Source organism: Camelina sativa, chromosome 16, assembly GCF_030686135.1.
Source record: "Camelina sativa cultivar CO46 ecotype springtype chromosome 16, ASM3068613v1".
NCBI classification, from domain to species: Eukaryota; Viridiplantae; Streptophyta; class Magnoliopsida; order Brassicales; family Brassicaceae; genus Camelina; species Camelina sativa.
In genome coordinates, this window is record NC_141895.1 from 25,955,154 (window position 1) to 25,970,005 (window position 14,852).

Below are 14,852 nucleotides of genomic sequence, written 5' to 3' on the forward strand. Positions count from 1 at the left end.
AACTACACGACAACATCCCCACATCCTCACTAGTTCAGACCCGTGGCATATGTTACCAAATAAAAAGGAAATTGAGATAGTTACCTCATCTGAACGAGAAGCAAATCCTCACCCTGACTTTTTCTCGATTTCAACCAAAACACCAAATTCTTTTGCAGATTCGATTCTTTTGTCGAGTAAAACCTAGGTGAAAAGGAGATCTTGTTCTTGGCAGCAAATGGACAAAAGTGACAAGTTAAAACGATGGAATCGATGATGTTTTAATGGAATCGATTTTAGGGTTTAGTTAATTAATGGACCAAAATTTTAATTTAATTTCGGCCCATTAACTGAACCCAACAAATATCTGAACCGGGTCAGGTCTCGGGTTTGGGTAAACAAATCCGATCGGGTCTTCTTTTCGGTTCCGACGAGTCAACGGTAGATCAACGTCAGCGTAAATGTTCCAGTAAACCGAGATTCTATGTGTATGATGTTGACCACATAACAACATATACTTCATATATGTGACCATGCAATACATATAGTTGATGTAGTTGAGTATCATTTATCATAGTTGGCATGTGTGGCCATGTATTCTGCCATACTTCAGGTAGCTCACAATCTTTTTTCCTTGTTAAATACATTATATGTTTTCACAAAATTCACCTTTTTAAAAAGACATATAATAGTAAATATCGTGGTAGATTTATGTAGCTTTCATATTGTACAAGTCCAAGCCCATTCTTGTGATTAACTTAACCTCTTTCTTGTAATGTCCAACATTGATCAGTAACATGGTTTCAAAGTCCAAATTTGATAGACAGTAAGATGGTCCAAGTAGGATGGCCAAATAAGATATTCTAAGTAAAGTATATTGGTCGAGATGAGTTGAATGAATTTATCAATACGAGTTTCATATTGAAAACATTTCATGAATATGCATAACAAGCATTAAGAAAAAAAAAGTACGGAACTAGAACAAAAATACGAATTGTGCTCGTTTATGTTTGGTGGACAATAGACCATATATATATGGGCCTTAAGAAATTATTTTAGACATGGTGAATGGGCCTCTCTACAAAGAGCAAACCGAGCCCTCTGGTTTACACAAAAGTGAACTGATGCTAAGGCGTTGTGGACTACGCTGATCAGTTGTTGGGGAGGTCGCACAGATTTTACTTTTGTGCTGAGACATGGTTTCCTGATTGATCGCATGCATGTCAATAGTATCATACTAGCATTTAATATAACTTGCGTTGATCATTACCTGTTTTACTTTATTTGCAATAGATTAAACCCCAAAAACTCAAACAAACAGTCGTCATACACAAAAAAAATTAGTAGCCTAGTTATATTAATGGTGGACCCATAGACTCATAGTGGACATTAAGCACATTATGAAATGGCAATCGAGGCGTTACAATAATATTTGCTTATAAAATATCAAACACGTTATTTATGCGCTCTAACTAGATGTTTCTTTTCTTGCTGTCAAATTGTCTTTCTGGATTTACATGTTCGACTAATGTATTTTTTTAAAAATTCAATAATTAATGGTTATTTATACCTAAAATTTTCATTTTAATATTAATTTAAATTGCATCAATTTTGTTGAACTTTTTGTTCATTTGAACATTTTTCTATAAACTAAATGACTTAAACATTATTATTTTTTTTCCTTTTCTTGAAAGACATCAAACCAATATTTCTAACAACTTTCGATTCTTTACTATATTACGTAAATTTTGTAACTCAATAAAGATCCGGAGAATTTCACAAAATACCTTTTTTGAAATACCACATTTCAAAAATGTTTTTTTTCTATTAAACCTTATCAAAAATATTCCTAAAAATTTGAGATTTATTCAAATATGTGTGTAAACTTATAAACATATACACAAACTACATTTATATATGTGTAAAATTTTATAAATACCATACAAATAACTTATAAATACCTTACGAATACGTTATGAATATCTTTAATTTTTTTATAAATGTCTAATAAAACCTCATAAAATTTTAATAAACTAGAATTATAAATTATAATTTTAACACTATATAATCTTTTACATGTTTGTGCCAATGTTTTTGCAAAAAGAGCATCTAGATGGCTTGAAATGATTGTGGTAACAACGAAACAAAATATTGATATTGATATCCAATGAGTTTGATTACTTGATAGATAGACAATAGTGAGTTAGTGACAAACTATTTCAGCCAGCAACTATTTTTTTTAGAAATAGTTTTCTCATTATTATCGTTTTATTAATAAAGTATATAATATTTGCTGACCCATTTTTCCCAAAATGCAAATTACATTTATCTTTAAGGGTGACTATAATTTAATTTTGTTTTGTCCTTGACAGCTAATATAAATATATAATGATTAACAAAAACCAAACTCATTCACATACATACATATTGAAACGTATACCTTTTTTTTTTTTATCTTATCTTTTTAATCTTACACTGTAATCCAATTTGTAACCACACACCAATAACAGGTATCCCTAGCATAGAAATGTATCTTCCCTTTTCTGACATTGTGGCCATGGTACATCCCCAAATAGAGATGCCCAAGTCCCAAGACCTATAAATCGTCACAATTCCAGAAGAGACGAATCACATCCAAAAAGAAAAACATATATAGATCTTAAACTCGTAGATTCAACCTCCTGAAGTCTCTCTCTCTCCAATTTGCATCCATCACATAATCATTAAGGTATGACCTTCCATGCCCAAAGTCCAATCCTTAGTGTAAAATCATTTACTGTGCTTCGAGTCTTGTGTAGTTATGTCACATACATGATGCGTTTACTTTGCTTTATACTTCTTTCATTATCGTTTGGTTCCTCTGCGATCAGCTAGTCTCTGATTTTAACATGCCTGTTAGGCTTTTACCATGTGTGGCCGAACAAGTTACTACTGTCACTGTATTACATGACCTCTAAGTTAGATCTCTATGCGAAAGCTTGTTTGGGCACCTTGGATGTGACCCTGTAACTTTTTCCTTTTGAGTCTTAACTGTCTAGTGGTAAAGCATCAAATTCTTTTTTTGTTTTTCTTTTCTTTAATAGTACTCCTTTATTTATTAATGGTGAGCTAATTTCAAACTTTGAACACAGAAATCGAAGTTAACAAAGCTTTTTTTTATAGATCTCAGACCTGTATCTTTTTAACTTTAATGTATTGGTTGATTATTTTTTCTTTAACAAATTCAATATCTTTTCTTTAATCATAAGTGAAACAAGCATTCTTATTTTTATATATTTACCATGATAGAAAAATTATGGATCTGCCTCTATTAAGTTGTTTCATAAAAATTAACAAAATAAAACTTTTTTAATTGACAACTTCCTATAATTTAAGAAATTTTCAAAAAAATAATTTTTAAAAGTTTTGGAAAACCCTTTAATACAGTATTTTACGTGATTTATACTATATCAAATGTATTAGTGTTTTTTCTATTGTTCATGAACGATATTTACCATCTCAAGTAAGTGTTTTCGAAAAGCATTCAATCATATACACTATCTTAAATAATAAAAAAAATTTCTAAATTCTGCCAACGATTCCATCATAGTTTGACTCCACTAAATTGCGTTACCCTGCAGTAGAATTTGGCTATAGATTGAATCTGTCGATTGAATTGAATGATGATAAAAGAAAAAAAAATCTTCTTAACATATTATCATTAAAATTAAAATCCTTTTATTTTCTCATAGTAATCCTTTTATTTATTATAAAATTATTGTTTTCATGGACAAAAAAAGGAAAAAAAAAATACAGCCAAATTGATCCATTTTCTAAAAATCCAAATTACTCTTCAAAAGATAACAATAAATTTTGTTTTGACACTGACAGCTAACATAACCATTAAAAAAAACCACCACACCCCATTTTAACTCAGCCTTCTTTATATTATATAAAGTTCATATATACATACATAGACCTACACACCATACACATATTTTTTCCTTCCCGAGTATATATATATATATATATATTTAATCTAATAATTCAATTTATAAACCACACACAGAGAGAAATAATAATTATCCCCTAGAGATATATATATATATATATATATTTTTAATCTAATAATTCAATTTATAAACCACACACAGAGAGAAATAATAATTATCCCCTAGAGATATATATATATATATATATATATATATTTTTAATCTAATAATTCAATTTATAAACCACACACAGAGAGAAATAATAATTATCCCCTAGAGATATATATATATATATATATATATATATTTTTAATCTAATAATTCAATTTATAAACCACACACAGAGAGAAATAATAATTATCCCCTAGAGAGCATTAGAAAAGTTATCTTCGTTATTTTCGACATTTCAGGCCATGGTACATGCCCAAATACCGATGCCATCGACCAATAAAACTTTCATACATAACCCAGAAGATAAGTAAAAAATTTCTGGATTCGATTTCAAAAAAAAACCTTCTCTATTCTCTAATTTTGCATCGCACCCACACCACAACACACAGATCAATCAATAAGGTGTGTAATACAAACCTTCCCCCATGCCCGAAATCCAAATCTTTAGTGTATGCTATATATAAAAAAAAGAACCCGTATTATTATTATTACTATGTCACATACATGATGTGTTGTTGTTCCGTTTCCCACTTTTATAATTATCCTTTTTTTTTTTTTTTGGTTGGTTTGGTTCTTCTTCCGTGACCTAGCCTTTGATTCCGCCATGTCTGTTTCCATGTGTATCCTAACAAGTTATTGTGTTACCTGACCTTTCTCTTATAGTTTTATTTATTTATTAGTAATTAGATTTGTTTTGTGCATTTTAACATTTTTTTTGGTCACCCTCTCACCACACACCTGGGTTTGTTGTTGATAGGTCATGTTATTGATCTTCGAATTGGTACTTGATCCCCATCTATGGACCAACCTTTTTTTTATATATATATATCTATTAATCCAATATTGGGTTTTTTTATCAATTCTTGTGTAATTTAGGGTTTTAGTTTTACTTCGTAAGATCTGAATTGTTAGATTAACAATTGTGATTACTACTAGTACCAAACAATGTTCATGTAATAATTGACCTTGGTATGTCTGAAAATTTCTTGCCTTATTAGAAACTTTCTTATGGTTAAATTTGATTAGGAAAGCAATTGATATTGAGTTTATGTGTTTGATTATTATTATATTTGGTTTCTCTCCTCTGTCCTTATTGCAGAATTGTGTGATTTTATCAAGTCCTGGGTTTAAACAAGTGAAATATCCAAGAAGTGGTGATTTATGGAAGTTGAAATGGATGAATTGGTTCTTGACGTGGATGTTGAGGAAGCAACAGAAATGGATGCATTGGTGAAATCTGAGCTGGAGGATGATGTAAATGCGGTGAAGCCTAGTACTGATTCAGTTAGTGTTATGGAAGTTACCGGTAATAGTGGCGAGGCCGAAGGCGAGTCATCTCCTCCTTCTGAGCCTAAATGGTTACAACAAGATGAACCTATTGCTTTGTGGGTGAAGGTAATAATGATACATTTTTATAGCTCTCAGAGTTTGGAATCTTGAATATCTTTTCATATGGTTAATGTTTTGGTGTTGTAGTGGAGAGGGAAATGGCAAGCTGGAATCAGATGTGCCAAAGCGGATTGGCCATTGTCGACATTGAGAGGGAAACCAACTCATGGTAGAAAAAAGTATTGTGTGATTTTTTTCCCACATACGAAGAACCACTCGTGGGCGGATATGCAGCTTGTTCGATCCATCAATGAGTTTCCTGATCCTATTGCTTATAAGTCACACAAAGTTGGACTTAAATTGGTTAAAGATTTAACTGCTGCTCGACGCTATATCATGCGCAAACTTACTGTTGGCATGTTCAATATAGTTGACCAGTTCCCCTTGGAGGTATATACTCTGGAATATAACTATTTTTGATATACCAAATGATTTAGATTGCATTTGATTATGATGTTCCTCAATGGAATAATTAACGTTTTTGATGTTGCAGGTTGTAGCTGAAGGAGCTAGAGACATAATAATCTGGAAAGAATTTGCAATGGGGGCTACTAGAAGTACAAGTTATCATGATCTTGGAATAATGCTTGTGAAGCTTCATAGTGTAAGCTTCCCTCTCTCTTTGCTGTTAGAGTTTAGAGTGATTTTTTTGTTTGATTCTTGTGTAATCATGTCTCGGCTTTGTATAACGTTTGTTCAGATGATTTTGCAACAATACATGGATCCGGTTTGGCTTGAGAACTCATTTCCTTTGTGGGTACAAAAATGTAACAATGCAGTGAATGCCGAGAGTATTGAATTGCTGAATGAGGTTAATGACTTCACCAGAGGCTGATTGTGTATTGTTTAGACATGTTTTTTTTTTGTAACTAAGTTCACTTTATCTTGTTGTGTGTTTAGGAGTTTGAGAATTGTATCAAGTGGAATGAAGTGAAATCACTTTCTGAGACGCCAGTGCTACCAATGGTGTTGTCAGAATGGAAAACGTGGAAGCATGACATTGCGAAATGGTTCTCAATATCTCGCCGTAGTGTTGGCGAGATAGCACAGCAGAATGGTGAAAGCGTGTTTAACTCGGATGTCCAGGCTAGCCGTAAAAGACCAAAACTTGAGATACGACGTGCAGAGGCAACCAACGCATCACAGATTGCTACTGAAGCTTCACCACTAGAATTGACTGCAATTGTTTCGGAACCTTTTGGTTCTCGAGGCAACGCAAATACTCCTGAGGTGGTGAAAGAAGAAAACCAGATAACGAATGCACCAACGAATGGTTTGGACCTATGGGATGGCATTGTTGTTGAAGCGAATGGTTCACAGCTTATGAAAACAAAAGAAGTTAATGGATTGTCTCACCCGCAAGACCTACTACACATTAACGAACCAGTTCTGAAGAAACCATTTGGTTCGGGAAATAAGAGTCAGCAATGCACAGCTTTCATTGAATCAAAAGGCAGGCAATGTGTGAGGTGGGCTAATGAAGGTGATGTATATTGTTGTGTGCATTTAGCTTCTCGTTTCACCACCAAGTCTACGAAGAACGAGGGCTCTCCTGCAATTGAGGCACCAATGTGCGGAGGCATTACTGTTCTTGGTACCAAATGCAAGCACCGATCTCTACCCGGTTTGTTGTTCTGCAAGAAACACCGCCCTCAAACAGGGATAGAGAAACCTGATAATTCTTTATCTCTTCCGGCCAAAAGAAAGGTAGCGGAAATCATGTCAGACTTCGAAAATCAATGTCAAGATTTGGTGCCTTTTGGAGAACCAGAAGGTCCATCTTTCGAGAAACATGAGCCCCATGGAGCCACAAGCTTCACTGAGATGTTTGAACATTGTAGCCAAGAGGATAACTTGTGTGTAGGTTCTTGCTCAGAAAACAGTTATGTTCCTTGCAATGAGTTCTCAACAAAGCACTCATTATACTGTGAACAGCACCTTCCTAACTGGCTCAAGCGTGCAAGGAATGGTAAGAGTCGAATCATATCGAAGGAAGTGTTTATAGATCTCTTAAGGGGTTGTTTATCGCGTGAGGAAAAATTGGCTCTACATCAAGCTTGTGATATTTTCTACAAGCTCCTCAAAAGTGTCTTATCTTTAAGAAACTCTGTCCCAATGGAAGTACAGCTTGATTGGGCGAAAGCAGAAGCTTCAAGAAACGCTGACGCTGGAATTGGGGAGTTCTTGATGAAGTTAGTATCCTATGAAAGGGAGAGATTAACTAGGATATGGGGTTTCGGTGCTGGTGCTGGTGATGATGAAGAAGATGCATCATTATTGTATGATACATATGCCTGTGGTGATGATGATAATGGAGAAGAAACTACTGACAAAGACAAATGGTCCTTTAGTGGATTTGCTTGTGCTATTTGCTTAGATTCTTTTGTGAACAGAAAGCTTTTGGAAAGTCATGTGGAGGAGAGACATCACGTGCAGTTTGCGGAAAAGTGTATGCTACTTCAGTGTATTCCTTGTGGCAGCCATTTTGGAGATAAAGATCAGTTGCTATTACATGTGCAAGCTGTGCATCCTTCTGAGTGCAAATCGCTAACAGTTGTTTCTGAGTGCAACTTAACTAATGGTGAGTCTTCTCAGCAACCTGAAGCAGGCAGTTCACAAATTGTGTTGAGCCAAAACAGCGAGAGTGCAAGCGGCGTACATAAATTTGTTTGCAAGTTCTGTGGGATGAAATTCAATTTATTACCTGACCTTGGCCGTCACCATCAAGCTGAACACATGGGACCGAACCTAGTTGGCTCTCGTGGTCCAAAGAAAGGATTAAGGTCTAATACCTACAGGATGAAATCTGGTAGGCTTAGTCGTCCGAATAAGTTCAAGAAAAGTCTTGGAGCAGTCTCATATAGGATTAGAAACCGGGCTGGTGTAAATATGAAGAGGAGGATACAAGGTTCGAAATCTCTCGGCACGGAAGGAAACACTGGAGTATCATCGCCGCTTCCGAGCGATAGTAGAAACGTTGATGGCACAACAGATGCTCATTGCTCTGTGGTTTCGAATATATTGTTGTCAAAGGTTCAGAAAGCGAAACATCGCCCTAATAACCTCGATATCTTGTCTGCTGCTCGATCAGCTTGCTGTAGGGTGAGCCTTGAGAACTCTTTGGAGGCTAAATTCGGGAATTTGCCTGAGCGGATATATCTCAAGGCAGCAAAACTTTGCGGTGAGCAAGGTGTACAGGTGCAATGGCATCAGGAAGGATACATATGCTCTAACGGATGTAAGTCTGTTAAAGACCAAAATCTTCTACGTCCCTTGATCCCGAGACAAGAGAATGATCGATTTGGGGTAGCTATGGAAGCTGGAGAACACTCTAATACTGAGTTGGAAGTGGATGAGTGTCATTGTATCATGGAGGCTCATCATTTTAGTAAGAGACCGTTTGGAAATACTACCGTTTTGTGCAACGACTTAAGCTGTGGTAAGGAAGCTGTTCCAATTTGTGTCGTCGATGATGGTCTTTTGAATTCCGAAAAGCCGCAAGAGAAGCCTTGGGAAAGCTTTATTTATGTTACAAAATCAATACTTCATCCGTCAATGGATCTCGTAAAGGAGGTATTTTTACTTGTTGTAGCTCTGTCGTATCCTTGAAACAGAATTGTGACTCCATGTTGTAACTTTGTTCTTTTGTCCGCTGTTTATGATGCAGAATCTGCAGCTCAGGTGTGGATGTCGCAGTTCAGTGTGCTCGCCTGTAACTTGTGATCACGTATACCTTTTCAGTAACGATTTTGAGGACGCTAGAGACATATATGGAAAACCCATGAGGTTTAGATTCCCATATGATGAGAAACAACGGATCATTTTGGAGGTAATCTTGTTACTACTTGACATCATATTCGTTGGTCCTCTTTTCTCTGGCATAACATCACATGATTGTTGTTGTCAATTCTGAAAATGTTACAGGAAGGTTATCCTGTTTATGAATGCAATGAGTTCTGTGGATGCTCAAGAACATGTCAGAATCGGGTTTTGCAGAATGGAGTTCACGTTAAACTAGAAGTGTTTAGAACTGAAAGCAAGGTGTGATCCTTTTACAGTCATTGTCGTTTTATCCGTCTCTCTTACTTCAATTCCGATATCCATGACTTGGTTGATCCACAGGGATGGGGATTGAGAGCTTGTGAACATATACTGCGTGGCACATTTGTTTGTGAATACATTGGGGAGGTTATTGATCTGCAAGAAGCAAACAAGAGGCGAAACCTGTACGTAGCATTTTTGATGATATTTTCGCCTTTTTGTACGTAGCAAAACTTAAAATTCTGCTATTGATTTCATAGGTATGGAAAAGAAGGTTGCAGCTACATACAGGAAATTGATGCTAATATGAACGATATCGGTAGATTGATCGAAGGAGAGTCCGATTATGTTATTGATGCTACTACTCACGGCAACATCGCTCGATACATTAATCACAGGTGTGTAAAACAAAACTAAAACTTTTGCATTATACTACTGCTACATAGACTGTTGATTTTGTAATCTGGTTTCATCTCTAGCTGCTCGCCAAATCTCGTTAATCACCAAGTTATTGTGGATAGCATGGAATCCCCGCTGGCTCATATCGGTCTATATGCCAGTATGGATGTAAGGTTCTTCTTCTTTCTTGCTTGAAAGAAGTATCAAAGTGTTGAACTGAACTGATTCTTTGTTATGCGTGTAAAACAGATAGCTGCAGGAGAAGAGATCACTCGAGACTATGGTCGCAGACTGGTAACATCTGGACAAGAAACTGAGCATCCTTGTCATTGTAAAGCAACTAACTGCAGAGGTAGTTTGTTGTGTTAGATTTTGGTTCCTAGGAACATTCTTTGCAGATTTGTTTTAATAAGTAGTTTCCTTCAGACTTTTTTTTTTTTACCTTTTTTCCCATTGAACCTGTAGACAGCTTTGGTTTATTCATTCTGTTTAGTCTCCTTCAAGCTTTTACCTTTTTTCTCTCCATTGAATCTTTGATCAAATCTTGATTTTTCCTTTCATAACTGTGAAGAACCAAAAGGGAATTCCATAGCCAAAGATTACCATTGCAACCATACCTGAAATCATCAAAAGAACCAATCAAAGTTTGAAACTTTTTCTAAAGATTGGAATCTTTCTTCTTCTTGTTCTTACCAAAGTCAATGGGTTTTGTGGAAGAAGCTTGTAGTTGCAGAACCATTGAAGCTACGACCAAACCACTTCCAATCTTCTCTCTAACCACTCTATGAGTAAGATCCAAAGACAAGACTCCAACTTTCTCTGTTATCACATCCTCTGCAACAACTTTAACTAACAAGAACAGACCCAAGCCTAAAGCTGTTCTCACCATCATTTGTTTGATTCTTCTCGACTTAGATATTCTTCTTTTGCAGTTGATCAGGTTAACAACACAGGCAAGTGTGTATAGAGGAAACCAGAAGTACCAATCTACAGAAACACAGACAAAAAATGAAAGTTTACATAATCTTGTTAAAGAGATCATAGAAGAAGTAAACAAACAAGTTTTGTTTTTGAGTACCAGGATCATTAAGCTGGACAGATGCAGAATAAGCAAACAAAAACGCCATTAGCAGACAGCAAAATCTAAACAGGTTTCTGGGTTTTGTCATATCTTCCTTAAGATTTCTGGATCTTTAAGCTCAGATCAAACTTAGATCGTAGCCTCCTCGTATGTTATGACTTATGAGATACTTCTGACGCGTCTGCTAAATCATATATCGATAACCGACACAGAACCTAAAAACCCGGTTCTTTGGTATGTTTCGGTTCTCGTTGATGATTGTCCCACAAAGCCCATAGGATTTTTCTTTGTTTCTTACTTTCTTTCGCAATAGTTTGGCTTCAAATTTGTCTCCAATATTAAAGTTTCTCTAAAATAAAATAAAATTTGACTTTTTTTTTTCCTATTTCAAAAAAGCTCTATGGAGAGTTTTCTTGATATGTTTCATTTGTTGTCTTTGAATGACTCTAATATGAACCTTTTCTTGTTTTTTACATTCTCCAATTTTATCATTCTACTTATGTGAATGTGCAAAAATTACTACTTCTACACATACATTTTATTTGGTAGTGTACAAAACTATACATCTCTACATATATTCACAACGAAATTACTACTTATGTGAGATGTATAGTTTTGCACACTAACAAATAAAATGTGGATGTATAATATATGAGGGCACACTTCACATACCATGAACATATAAGACAACAAAAAGATACGGGCCTATCCTCTGTAATTAATTATTCCAACAAATAGTGCACCATCACTGTTCTCCAATCATTCTATTCTCTACCCAATTCATTTATTGCATAGTAAATTTTTTTATATTGATGCACACATATTTATTTTGTTGACACATGTAATGTTGTATTTGTAGTTTGAAACTTTCACTCATAGGCATAGCTAGCTAGCATTGTGTTATATACATCCATATATTTTAATTTTTTAACGTGTTCTCAGTATACGAAATAAATATTTCCAAAAATAAACTAAGTTCGACATTTAGGCATATGTTCATAAGTAATTATGTATGTGAGGTCGAGAATATAAACCATTTTGATACGATTGGTTTTAGTGAGGGGACCTATTAATTTGGTCATAAAAGTATGGTTGTATGTGATGGGGTACTCATCGGATTCGGCGATCGCTAAATTCTGTAATGCCATGGCCCCAAAGCCCAATACCATTCAAATGGGACCGACCTCTCTTCTCATTCTTAGACCGGAGAAAGTCGTAGGACCCCAACCCCCACAAGTTGGTTTAATCTTCTTCTATTCCAATCCATTCAATTCTAATTGCTAGAACTGAAGCACGATATGAAATTTAAGTGTTTCGAACCCCAAAAAGATCTTCTATGAAAAGAATGTAAGATATATATTTATACTGAATCTAAATTTGGACACGTAATTTGACCTAATTTAGTGAAAAATTTGGTAGAAAATTGCAAGTGTAGATAAAGGTACGTACTCAGGGAGAGATTACTGATGAACATCAACCATTATTTGTCATATTGTTCAAATGCTATTTTGATTAGTAACGTCAAACCTTTTCTCTTATAATGTTTTTTACTCTTTCATCAGATTTTTCTCAATTATTCATTTATTTGAGTGTCTAACACCCCCCCCCCCCCCAGAATAACTATCGGTTAAATAAATAAACCGGTTTGATATATTGTCAAATTATGTCTAAAACGACTTCAAAACCAGCAAAATGAACATACTGTAATTAATTTCATAAATGTGATTTATACTAGAAAATAACATGTGTATTTTTTTTTGTGATTCAAGTAAATAGTTGACGTGATATAATGTAACATATGTCATCCGAGAAAATAGTATGTTAATTGTTGTTAAAAAATTGGGTGAAATATATGTTATTTAGAACAAAATTATGATAAATGAACAAATCATTTTTATCTGATATATTTTTTAAGCAAATGTGAGGTTAAAATTTGGGTACCTAGCTAGTGTATAGTTTCCATAAGTATTAATTAAATTATTTCTATAGATGAAATAAGAAGTATGGATGAAGAAAAAAAGAGATTTTGTTAGAAATATCCTTTCTATGATATTGTTTTTCAAAAATACCATTTTCTGAACATTTTCAGTTTTATCATTTTTTACACAATTAAAATATGTTAAATTCATTAAAAAAAAAAATTTGGTTTAAGTTCTCAATTTTACATTTAGGATATAGTTTTGAGGGCGTAAGGTTTAGTATTTTGAGCTTAGAGCTTAGAATTTAGTTATTTTATACATTGAAAAAGATATTTTTGAAAATGGACAACATAAAAATATATTTTTGAAAAATGACAAGGGATATTTTTGAAAATCGCACAAGAAAAAAAAATATATATATACAAATTACAGAAATGAGTTTCATCATAACTCACACTTAACAGTTTTTAACAAATAATCAAACTTTTCATCCAAAAACATTAAAACCGAATCGATAATTTTTCAAATCTGATAATTACTTATACTTGTTTTTATTTATAATAAAGAGAATGACCCAATCAATAGTTTTATTTAACCAAAAAAAAAACAAAAATAGTACGCAGCGTTCTTTGTATATATATATATATATGTGGAAATCACAGAATTTGCTAACATTTTTCAAGGCCAGCTTAACCACTAATGCACATGGAAAATGTAAAATTTCAAGAGATTAACTATATATATATATATACATATATATTAATATATATAAAAAATAATGTATGCATGACAGAAGTTCCACCATGCGATTCATGCGTGCAGTATAAATTATAAACATGACATTGACACAGAGACTGTCAATGTATTCGACAGCAAATATATACAAACGCTTGCGTATGGATCATTAAAAGGCAGAGGCCCTCCAGTATTAAAATCAAGAATCTTACACTCATGCATATTTGATTTTCTTGTCACGTTCAGATCTGCATTGATATTTTTCTTTTAACAAAGGACAAAATAAATTGTTATATTGTATTTTTGTATACCAGCCAAAAAATAATAATGAATTAAACCATAAATCAGTATATGAAAATTTTCCATTTTATATAATATTCTTTTATAAGAGTATGGTAGATATTGGACAGTGGTCAGACAAGAAGGGTTAACAATTGGACCACTAAAATAGGAATAAATGTATTTAGGCTTCTAATGGCAACATGTGCAACAGCTGCCAAAGAAATGATGTGCAGTTTTAATTAATTCTAACTTTATATATATAACTGATATTTTTATCAAATCATTACTTTTTTTTTGGTAAAATATTTTTTAACTTGATATACATTACCTTCGTTTAGTCATTAAAACACAAAACGGAATGTTGACAAAAAACAAAACAAAAAAAACAAAACGGAATAGTTTAAGACGAAAATTATTTCACTAAATCATTACTATATGTTCAAGTGTAATTGTTGTCTTGTTGTCATTTTCATTTACTTCAACGACCGCTGAAGTTAAATAAAGTGCACAGTATAAGGAATGATCGTAGTGTTTGACAAAAAAAAAAAAAAAAAAGGAATGATCGTAGTAATCAGGATCGAACACAAGTAGAATCAATCAACCTCCTAGAGTCCTAGGCCTAAGTAAAAGAGAACTACTTTTTAAGAGTGAGGAAAAAAACAAGATTAAGGGTAAAACATGTGTATTTTTGTGTGATTATAAATAAAGGTGAGACTTAAGAAACTATATATACACTAGAACCCCAAATTTTAACCTCTCATTTCCAGAAATTCATTATATATTTGGAATTAGGTGACACGTAGATGTCTTGTTTACAAAAATTATATATTGAAGTAACTTTTAAGGGAACCCTTTTAGAAATAAATTAAGTAAGAAGTCCCTATT

General features: G+C 33.7%; 2 protein-coding genes across 11 annotated transcripts; one reads left to right on the forward strand and one right to left on the reverse strand.

Moving 5' to 3' along the window:
- Positions 1-2,389: 2,389 nt before the first annotated feature.
- LOC104752006 (histone-lysine N-methyltransferase SUVR5) lies at positions 2,390-10,447 on the forward strand. 9 transcript variants are annotated; one of them, XM_087491395.1, is made up of 13 exons: positions 2,390-2,707; positions 5,221-5,516; positions 5,598-5,900; positions 6,004-6,114; positions 6,211-6,321; positions 6,411-6,829; positions 6,874-9,083; positions 9,178-9,339; positions 9,435-9,551; positions 9,633-9,736; positions 9,812-9,949; positions 10,031-10,118; positions 10,200-10,447. In XM_087491395.1, the coding sequence occupies exons 6-13, from the start codon at positions 6,769-6,771 to the stop codon at positions 10,317-10,319; spliced, it is 3,000 nt and encodes a 999-aa protein (XP_087347521.1). In that variant the 5' UTR covers positions 2,390-2,707; positions 5,221-5,516; positions 5,598-5,900; positions 6,004-6,114; positions 6,211-6,321; positions 6,411-6,768; the 3' UTR covers positions 10,320-10,447. The 9 variants fall into 9 exon arrangements, with proteins under 9 accessions (XP_087347521.1, XP_087347518.1, XP_087347519.1 ...); XM_087491393.1 differs by lacking the exon at positions 2,390-2,707 and adding an exon at positions 4,280-4,523; XM_087491394.1 differs by lacking the exon at positions 2,390-2,707 and adding an exon at positions 4,615-4,902.
- On the reverse strand, positions 9,876-11,342 carry LOC104752005 (uncharacterized). Of its 2 annotated transcripts, XR_015584436.1 has the most exons (4): positions 11,029-11,342; positions 10,644-10,937; positions 10,393-10,567; positions 9,876-10,294 (listed from the first exon to the last, which is right to left on the reverse strand). XR_015584436.1 is itself a non-coding variant. In XM_087491397.1 (3 exons), the coding sequence occupies exons 1-3, from the start codon at positions 11,117-11,119 to the stop codon at positions 10,488-10,490; spliced, it is 465 nt and encodes a 154-aa protein (XP_087347523.1). In that variant the 5' UTR covers positions 11,120-11,342; the 3' UTR covers positions 9,876-10,487. The 2 variants fall into 2 exon arrangements, 1 of the variants encoding a protein (XP_087347523.1); XM_087491397.1 differs by having other exon boundaries at positions 9,876-10,567.
- Between the last annotated feature and the right edge of the window lie 3,510 nt (positions 11,343-14,852).

Excerpts from the sequence above, each read along its gene's own strand:
- LOC104752005 (XM_087491397.1), bottom strand. The coding sequence starts at position 11,119 with ATGACAAAACCCAGAAACCTGTTTAGATTTTGCTGTCTGCTAATGGCG. Across the intron at positions 10,938-11,028 it reads TGTCCAGCTTAATGATCCTG|ATTGGTACTTCTGGTTTCCT; the intron begins GTACTCAAAAAC and ends GTGTTTCTGTAG. Across the intron at positions 10,568-10,643 it reads CACAAAACCCATTGACTTTG|GTATGGTTGCAATGGTAATC; the intron begins GTAAGAACAAGA and ends TGATGATTTCAG.
- LOC104752006 (XM_087491392.1), top strand. The coding sequence starts at position 5,283 with ATGGAAGTTGAAATGGATGAATTGGTTCTTGACGTGGATGTTGAGGAA. Across the intron at positions 9,340-9,434 it reads AACAACGGATCATTTTGGAG|GAAGGTTATCCTGTTTATGA; the intron begins GTAATCTTGTTA and ends AAAATGTTACAG. Across the intron at positions 9,737-9,811 it reads GCAAACAAGAGGCGAAACCT|GTATGGAAAAGAAGGTTGCA; the intron begins GTACGTAGCATT and ends TTGATTTCATAG.